This window comes from Megascapheus bottae, chromosome 12 (assembly GCF_031878675.1).
Source record: "Megascapheus bottae isolate mThoBot1 chromosome 12, mThoBot2.hap1, whole genome shotgun sequence".
In the NCBI taxonomy this organism is placed as follows: domain Eukaryota; kingdom Metazoa; phylum Chordata; class Mammalia; order Rodentia; family Geomyidae; genus Megascapheus; species Megascapheus bottae.
In genome coordinates this window covers 9,259,287-9,269,059 of record NC_143520.1, presented here as the reverse complement: position 1 = coordinate 9,269,059, position 9,773 = coordinate 9,259,287, and the positions used below count along the sequence as shown (strand labels likewise).

Genomic DNA, 9,773 nt, shown 5'->3' with positions numbered 1-9,773 from the left:
GCGCTTGGGGAGGAGGCGCGAGCCGGGGGTGCCACGGGTCCCCGGGCCCAGGCGCTGGGGGCCGAGGCCGCTCACGGGTGCACTTTATGTCTCCCCCCCACTTCCTCCTGCCCCCTCCTCCTCTTTCTTGCTCCCTCCTACTCCCTTCCCCCCTCACCCCCCAACTTTAGGAAGAGCCGCGCTTCGGAACCACCCCGTTGGCCATGCTGGCGGCGACCTGCAACAAGATCGGCAACACGAGCCCGCTGACCACGCTGCCGGAGTCGAGCGCCTTCGCCAAGGGCGGCTTCCACCCCTGGAAGCGCTCCTCGTCCAGCTGTAACCTCGGCTCTAGCCTCTCGGGGTTCGCGGTGGCCACGGGCGGCCGCGGCTCGGCGGGCCTGGCCGGCGGCTCGGGCGCCGCCAACAGCGCCTTCTGCCTGGCCTCCACGTCGCCCACGTCGTCCGCCTTCAGCAGCGACTACGGCGGCCTCTTCTCCAACTCGGCGGCGGCCGCGGCGGCGGCGGCCGGGGTGTCCCCGCAGGAGGCGGGCGGCCAGTCGGCCTTCATCTCCAAGGTGCACACGACGGCGGCCGACGGCCTGTACCCGCGCGTGGGCATGGCGCACCCGTACGAATCGTGGTACAAGTCAGGCTTCCACTCGACGCTGGCGGCGGGCGAGGTGACCAACGGCGCCGCGTCGTCTTGGTGGGACGTGCACAGCAGCCCCGGCTCGTGGCTGGAGGTGCAGAACCCCGCCGGGGGGCTGCAGAGCTCGCTGCACTCGGGCGCCCCCCAGGCCTCGCTGCACTCGCAGCTGGGCACCTACAACCCCGACTTCAGCTCGCTCACGCACTCGGCCTTCAGCTCCACCGGCCTGGGCTCGTCGGCCGCCGCCGCCTCGCACCTGCTCTCCACCAGCCAGCACCTGCTGGCCCAGGACGGCTTCAAGCCCGTGCTGCCCTCCTACTCGGACTCGAGCGCCGCGGTGGCGGCCGCCGCCGCCAGTGCCATGATCTCGGGCGCCGCGGCCGCCGCCGCCGGGGGGACTTCGGCGCGCTCCGCCCGCCGCTACTCGGGCCGCGCCACCTGCGACTGCCCCAACTGCCAGGAGGCCGAGCGGCTGGGCCCGGCCGGGGCGAGCCTGCGGCGCAAGGGCCTGCACAGCTGCCACATCCCGGGCTGCGGCAAGGTGTACGGCAAGACGTCGCACCTGAAGGCGCACCTGCGCTGGCACACGGGCGAGCGGCCCTTCGTGTGCAACTGGCTCTTCTGCGGCAAGCGCTTCACGCGCTCGGACGAGCTGCAGCGGCACCTGCGGACTCACACGGGCGAGAAGCGCTTCGCCTGTCCGGTGTGCAACAAGCGCTTCATGCGCAGCGACCACCTGAGCAAACACATTAAGACGCACAACGGGGGCGGCGGGGGCAAAAAGGGCAGCGACAGCGACACGGACGCCAGCAACCTGGAGACGCCCCGCTCCGAGTCCCCCGACCTCATCCTGCACGACTCCGGCGTCAGCGCGGCCCGGGCGGCGGCCGCGGCGGCGGCGGCGGCCGCGGCGGCGGCGGCCGCGGCGGCGGCGGCCTCGGCGGGAGGCAAGGAGGCGGCGAGTGGCCCCAACGACTCTTAGAGGCCGGAGGAGAGGCGCGAGCGAGCGAGAGGTTCGAAGGGCGAGCGGAGCCGCCGGAGGGCGGGGAGCTTAGGGACGCCCCCCCCCACACCCCGCTCCTCGCACCCCATCCGGGCGCGAGGTGCAGCCTCCTGGGGCTCCCCTGGGTTGTCTACGCCCAGATGGGAATCGAACGCGTGGTCCAGAAATAACAAAAGCGAACTGTCCTCCGAGCGGCAGACACTTTCAGAACCGCACACAGCCACCCACCCACCCCGCTCCTCCCGGAGAGCCGCAACCGCAAGTACTCACGCGCGCACGTCCACTCCACTCGCACAAACTTCTCCAGCGAAGAGCAATACACGGAATCGCTCCCTCCCCCACGCCCACCCCTCCACTGTCCTCTGGCCTTTTCTCGAAAACTAGCCTCCACCACCCAGCCACCCAGCAGAGGACTGCCAGAACGGTTGAAAACGAACGGGACCTAGAAAACAGACCCTTTGTGTGGATTATATTATATATAAAATGCTCCACGTCCTGCTTGATATCTACTTGCAATGAGACTTTCCCCCCCCTAAAAACAAACAAAAAAAAGGAAACATCAAAAAAGGCTTAAGGTGAGAAATTAAACTGGAAGTCTAGCGACAGTTTCTCTGTATTTCATGACATCTGTATAAATAGGGTTCAAATGATTGTGTTCTCTTTTTATTTTCTTGTAAATGTTCATTCAAATAGGTTTTTGGTGATTTCCTGAAATTCAGGGAGTTTTTTTTTTATTTTCTGATGCACTTTGTGAAAGTCAGTATATATGTAAAAGATATTTAAGATGTTGAGTTATCATTTCACTCAAACACGTAAGTTAAGGTCATCTAAAGAAATTAAATGCGTTTATCTGTATGAAGAAATCTTGACATCATATTTTCATTTTGGTGTTATTAAAGAACGCTGAACAATACACCCTCCCCCTTTAAAAAAATCCTGTTTCCCCCTCGATAACATTTATGTGGGGTCGATTTTTTTTTTGAATTGGGAAACAATTTCCTTAATGTTAGTCATAGGTAATGTAAAGTTTATGTGGGTTATAAAAGCCATAATACATATACATTTTGAGAAGTCAAAATTATTTATTTGTATATCAACGACGTAAATTAAATCGGGTTATAAGAACGTGTAGTTGTATTACTTAATGGGAGGTCTCTCAAAAGGTGACGTCTTAAATCTTGGACCACCTAAAAGAAGGAAAGGCCCTTCATAGCTTTAACCAAGAAGGTATCCATATCTCCCTTAGGGATTAGAAAACTCTGCTTGGGTTTGTTTGTTTTAAAGAAGTGATTTTAAAGCAATCAGTTAAAGGGGAAAAACGCTTTTTAAAAAAAAGTAGTCTTTTAGCTCCCAAGACCCTATGTTGGGGGGGGGAGTCTCAAGGGAATAAATCGCTAGAGTCAATACCCCGGAAAAGACATTTCATGCCTAAATGAAAATCTTGTTAAATGTTATTAATTTTGACTTAGAGCACACAGCAGCCCCCTGTGCCTTGTATTCCCTTATTAGGGATTCATGTCTTATCAAATATCTAATTAATCTCCTAGACATCATTTGTTCTGGCCAACTTTATCTCAGCTGGTCCACGGGGAAAACTCCAAATATTCTCTGTGACAAAGCTCCCTTGAAGATCTTTTTAATTGTCTAAATTAACTGCACCAAATTTGCATGTCAAACGGTAAAGGGCAACCTGAGATAAAATGTAAACGTTTTAAAAGCCCCCAAACTAAGCACTTGATTTGATAACTAGGCTTTTTAATGTTATGGAAGACAACTGCTCCTTTCCTTTTCAAAGAGGGCTGATCTATGCAAATAGTGAATTGGAAATGCCTGGGTCCCCGCGCCGTCAAATGGCCCTCGCAGGTTATTTGAATATCAGTGGCTCTGCTTCTGAAAAGGTTCAAGGATGCTCTCTGACTTCTTTGTGATTACTCAGTGCGGCGTCTTATTCTGAAGAAAAAAAAACTCAGGAATAATTAAAGGCTGGGATCAGGCCTGGGAACACATTTGGGACAGGAATCTCATTTAGACAGTCTCTTTCAAAATAAGGCACAGTTAAATTGACCAGAAGGCAATTATTGAAATGAAAATTATTTTCACTCTCTTTGTCTTCTGACCACCAACTTAACAGCCCTAGTTGAAAAGGGGAAAAAGGGAGGAGAGGCGAAAAGAAAATTGGTAAACGAGACAATTTCGCAATTTGAGAAAAAAAATGTTCATTTGGAAAATAAAGTACATATTTAGAGAATAGGAATATTTCTAAAAGGCTTCCACACACTAGGAAATACAGGCAAAGTCAGCACCAACAGATTTATTTTTTGATTACTGTCCTTCTTGGAAACTTGAACGACGGTTTTGACTGCTAGAATGGAATACATTATTGCGATTAGCAGTCAACAAAACTGTGCTTTGAAAAGCCAAGTAGCAAAGAAGCGAGGAAAGATCTCCAGCGGAGCGTTGGGCAGCGTGGGGGTTCAGCGGCTTCTGCCCTCAGCTCCTGGCGCTCCGGGCGCCTCCACCGTCGCGTCCTTTTCTTCCACTTTCTCCGTCCTTCGGTCGTTCCCCCTCCCCCATTTCCGGGCACAAAACACCCCCACCAGACACTCTCTGGGCGCCCCCTCCCAGCGCCTTTGAGTTGGGGTGTGAACCTGGGGGAGGGGGGGCTGGAAGGGTGCGTTCTCTCCAGCGGCTTGGCTGGTGCGGAGGGCGCTGGGTGCGTTTTGGGGGCCGCAGGCTGGCGGTTCGGAGGTGAGGGTGTGGAATGAGGGCTCGCGGGCGCCGGGCCCTGGCTGCTTTGTTTCTGGTGGATAATAAAGGCAGATCAAAGGGCCTGGCCCTGCAGGTCCCGCGGGCCACGCGGTCCCCTCCGCAGGCCAGTGATCAAGGCCTGTGCGCGCTGCCTCTGCCCCGCGGGTCAGCCAGTGTCCATCACGCCGGCTCCCAGGAGCCGCGGGCGGCCGCCCAGTCCGAGCGTCCAGCCGCCGCTCCGAGGGCGAGCCACGGATCCGGGAGGGAGCGGGGGAAAGCCGCCTGGGAACGCAGACCCCTGCGCCACCGCCCCGGACCCCCTCCCACCCCTGCACTCCCCGGGCTGGAGGAACCCGCCGGCCGGCCCCTAGAGCGGGGGCACCAGCGGGGTCCCCCGCGGAGGTGGGGCGGTGCCTCCCTAGGGCCATCTCGGGAGGGGGGGGGCCGGCGGCCAGGGCTGGTCCAACCCCGGGCCTGGGGGAGGCGGAGGTCCTGACAGGGTCCCCTGCAGCGAACGAGGGCCCGGGCCTGGCGGAGGTCAGCGAGGAGCCGCGGGCTGCGGCTCGGGCCCCTGAGCCCCGCTGCAGCCGGGGTGAAGGGAACTGAGATTTCGAGTCAGCGGGTTTCCAGGGGCTTCCCCTGTTCTCAGCTTCCCCGGCCAAGGAGGAACCCAGACCAAGTTTTCCTGGCTCCGCTCTCCCCCCGGCCCCCTCTCCCCAGGCGCTTTCCTCCCCACCCTTGGAGTGAACCGGATACTACCTGGTGAGGAAGAGAGAAAAGACATATTTTTTTTCTTTCCTCGAGGAGGGAAAACATTATTTTGACGAGATTAGATTGTGCACCTGAATAGCGTGTCTGGACATTCCGTCAAATCGTTGCAAGTCGTGCAAAATTGAATTTCTTTTTATTCAGATGGAAACTTTATTTATTTTAACTCTAATCTTATTTGCATCTATTATCTGTATTCACCAAGGCTCTCTTCCACTACAAAAATGCAGATGAAGTAAATCTCACATAAATCCCGCCCATTTGTGTAATTGGTATACTAAGTGTTTATTTTAAGTGAGAATAATTTAGCTACAAATTTTCTTAAGGAATAACATTCTTAACACATTAAAAAAAACTGAAAACTCTGATTTGCTTTTATGTTTGACAGTAGCTCTTGATTCCCTTAAGAGGAGCGCGGCGAGGGCGGCTCGCGGGCGCCATCTAGAGCTCGGAAGCGAGAGGACCGCGCCGGGCGCCGCGAACTCGGCTCTCGGCGCGCGGGGACCAGCTTTCGCCGCCAACTGTAGCGACCCGGTGAATCAAGGCAAAGAAAGGCGAGGTTTGGGGTTCTTGCGGGGCACGGACCTCGCTACTAAAGGGGACCGCTCAGCAGTGACTCCCAAGCATGGGGAAAGTTCTTGGAGTGTGCTAACGGAGAAATGCAAGCAGAATAACGCCTCTCTTGGCTCTGGTTCTTAGCATTGTTGCATTTAGCATCCTTTCCAAGGCAACTTCAGTCTTCTGATTCAGGGACGAGAACGCTGAGCTCCGGCGGCCGGAGGCGGCGTGGCCCTAGCTGTGGGCACAGCAGCCCGTTCGCCCGCCGCGCCCGTGACTTCAGACCGAGCGACTTGTGGCTGGTGGGAAAGCCCACTTGCACTAGCTAGGGATGGCCGAAACACAGGCCAGCAAGGCCGCGCCACGTCCCCCGGCCCCCTTGGAGGGGAAGGGAAGGCCAGGGACCCAGGCCTTTGACCAGCTCGAACCCGGAAACGGCGGCAGCAGCCTTCTGCTTCGCTGGCCCGGGTGGGCACCTCGGGCCAAGTCGCGCGCGCGGGGGGGCGTCTGGGCAGGCGGAGGCCGGGCTGGGTAAGCACGCCCCCCGCGAGAGCAGCGCCCGGAGCCCTCCGGAAGGGTGAGCACACTCTCCCGGTGCAGGCCCACCCCTTTTGTCCAAGCCTTTTCCTTTGAAACCCAAATCTAAAATCAGATAACAGTTGGGGGCGTTGGCCAATTTTCTCTCCTCAGTGCCTCGCCCTCCCCCCGCCGCCCCTTTCCCTCCTCTTCCTAGTCTACGTCCCCACCCCCGTCGCCGTCCCCAGCCGCGGTGCACTGATTTCCTCCCCTCCCCCTCGCCGCAGTTATTGTATTTTAATTTTAAAAGCAACACTTTCCAACCCCGCCGCCCTAGGCGACGGAGGCGCCCTCGCCCGCCTCGGTGGAGAGCCGGGCCGAGGCGCCCGGGAGCGGGGCTCCCCGAACTCCCGCCGGGGAAGAGCAGTGCGTTTCCCAGAACTCGCAGCACCTTTGCAGCAGGGACTCGGCTGGGTTTGTATTTGCTGTTTTAACACAAATCCCGCCGCAGTGCCTATTTCAAAGATGTGCTAATTACTACTTGGATAGCAGGGCGCAAAGTCCTTGTCCATTTCCCAGTACAAAGTAGGTTGCTAGAAAATTTGAAATTGCCTTTCAGCCTAAAGCTGCCTTACCTGAATGTCATAATTACAGTAATTATGTACATCCAAATTACATGCTAATTAAATTAGAATCAAATCGTTCTAAATCGAAATCAAATGAGGTAGTGAAGAATTAATCAATGACAACATAAATAGAGAGCTTCCTTCAGAGATATTTATTGTAACGATCCAAGGAGGAATCTGATCTGAAAAAGTCACCTGTTTATTTACTTTCAAATTAGTAATCAGTTATTATCCCTTCTCCACAATTTTAACCGTTCAGCGTTATTTACCCCCCACCCTTTCCAGACGCTGGAGTTTGTAGAAATATGTATGAGGTAAATACATACAGACATGCCTCTCCCATATATTATTGATATAAATACATATGGGGCGCTTGCCATTCTAGTTAGGGCGCTCTCAGAATGTCCGTGGGGACAAATCTGTGGTTCTAAGGGACCCCAGAAAGCTGTGCACCTAAGAGTTTTCCGCCTCGTGACCCTGGTTTGGAGATTCAATCAGGGGATGCTGCCAAGCTTTTGCAGGTATTTCAGGGCGATTCGTTTGGAATAACAAATGAGACGCGGTGGGCGCGAGTTCCCGGACTGTTTCCACTGGGGGACGGCGGGCGAGGGGCGGCCTTCACTCTCCGTCCCCCCCCCCGGAAGGAGCGGCTCGCGCTGGCTGGGTGAACCGCCCTTCTTCACCTGTGGAGCCCGAGGGAGCAGAGACGTGGGCTCGCCCGCGCAGCCGCCGCCTGCGAGTTTCCTCCGACCTCCGGCGGGCGGCGGGCGAGGGCCTCGCCGAGTGGCCTCGGATTTTCTGCCTGGGTTTGGGCCGCCCCGAGCCCCGGGACCCGGGCTGACAGCTAAGCTGGGCGCTTCCCGGCGCCGCCGGGCGGAGGAGCCGGCCTCGCGGAGACGCGGGCACACCCGCTGGGAGGGCCGGGCCCCCTCGTTCCCAGCCCTGCCATTCCGTTTTCCAGTGCTCCCCGAAGGTTGCCAGCTAATGCCAAAGAGGGCGGGCTCCAGAGCGCAGGGTGGCACAGCCTGGGAGGTGGAAGGGGGCCCCTCTCCGACCCTGGTTTAGGGAGAAGTCCTGGGCTGCCGGGGTCTGGCTGGCACGGGACTGAACCCCCCTACTAGCTTGAGCTCCATTGTCTGCCCACTCCCCTCGGGACGTCCTCTGGGCTACAGGGCCAGGGATTCTCCGCGTCTGTAAGTGGGGCACAGGCGGCTCCCGGGCAGCGCGGCTGCTGTGCCTTCCCATTTCCAGCAGCAGTTTTGTCCCCGCTGTCTCCAGGGGGCTCTGGGGCCCCGAGCGTAGAGGGAGGGGAGGGGAAAGCGGTTGAGCAGGTTCTTGGGGAAGAGGAAGGTGGCAGAGGGGGGGCTCTCACCTGCCCCCGGGTTCCCCAGTCTCCACCCCCACCCCTAACTTCCTTTTTGATCTGAAAACGCTCCGCAGCTTCGCTGCCGTGGGGCAAACTAACAAAGGTTACTTTCCTGAAAATACAATGGAGATTTGTGGAATACCCTTCAGCTGCGGAGCTAAGGCCGCCGCTTTCTTCCCGGTCTGGAGCTCAGGTGTGGAGGGGCCTGGCGGGGGGACCAGCACCAGCGCGCCGCTGGGGCCCTGTTTAGGCGAGAAGAGGAAAACTGCACGGGCCTCGAGGCGAACGCACGCGCCGCGTTCCGCGATTTCAGCGGAGAAACGCCGGCGCCCATAGCGGGGCCTGCTCCGTCTCCCCCCCACCACAGCAGTCCCCTGAAGAAACTAGCACGAAAGATCTCTTGGAACCTTCCAGATAAAACTCTCCCTTCAGATTGCAGACCTAAGATTCAAGGCCATGGATAAAAGGGCCTGCCGCTTGCTACAGCAACCTCTGCCTTTTTAGCATGGAAAAAGAGAGCGGAGGAAAGAAAAAGGAAGAGAGAGAAAGAAAAGAAAAGAAACAGATCAACTGTGGATGTACCCAGACAAGCCAGTCCTAACGTAGCTATCTGAATTTTCCTGGCCATTTGTAAATCGACAGCACCTCCTACAGGAATTAATTTGCCAGTGTTGTGTTAAATGTTCGGTTAGGGGGAACAGGATGGAGGTGTGTACTCAAAACCTTTGGACAGTTAAGATATGTCAGCTTTCCTTAAAGGAATTTCACCATACTGGATTTCTAAAAAGATGTCTTTGTCAACTAGTTTCGGTTTCTAAATCTGTTTAACTCCGATCTTCTTTGGCTTTTCCTAATTAAGGTGAATCCACATATGCAACTAGTCTTCCTTTTTATTACAAGATTCACCTTTGTTTTCTAGGTTGCATTTTAACTGTGAAAGTAGAATTAGATGCCTAAAATCTATTAAAAAAACTTCTAATTATCACCCTTCCCCCAGCATCATGCTATAATTTAGTAAGCTTTTTTTTTTTTACAGCTGTTTATTGTGACGGTGTGAGAAAATGTCTCCCATCCATTTCTAAGTTTGCAAAGTCTACCTGGGCTTAACACTGGTGACCAAGGCTGAAAGCTGAACTGCAAATGGCTATCCTCTGTAACTACATGGGATCTGTTCCCTCAGAATTAGGTAACTAAGGATATTAAAGCATTGTTTTTCAATCTTAAGATAAAAAAAGACACAAATATATGGCTATTTTTAAAAGCAGACCACACATCTATGAAAGTCAAATTGACGTATAAGAAATAATATATTTAATACATTCTTAATTACAGGATATATTTCAACATTTCCCTTCATGAACACTACATTGGTTCAGAAACCCTTTTTAAGGCAGTTAAGTATTGCATAGGTTTTGACATTACAAAAATTATAAAGTCTAAAAAGGTGGAAGGTAGAAAATAATCACTGCAACACTGATGAACTCAAGGTGTAAATTAGCAGTCTTTATCAATTGCAAATGCATGCTTTTTTTTTTTTAAAGAAACAGAATGGAACAG

The 9,773-nt window shown here is 54.8% G+C and overlaps 1 protein-coding gene across 1 annotated transcript; it reads left to right on the top strand.

Annotated features, from left to right (window-relative positions):
* The first annotated feature begins 203 nt into the window (after positions 1–203).
* Positions 204–9,396, top strand: Sp9 (Sp9 transcription factor). The gene is made up of 2 exons (XM_090343082.1): positions 204–2,209; positions 9,253–9,396. The coding sequence occupies exon 1, from the start codon at positions 204–206 to the stop codon at positions 1,611–1,613; it is 1,410 nt and encodes a 469-aa protein (XP_090199208.1). The 3' UTR covers positions 1,614–2,209; positions 9,253–9,396.
* The last annotated feature ends 377 nt before the right edge of the window (positions 9,397–9,773 follow it).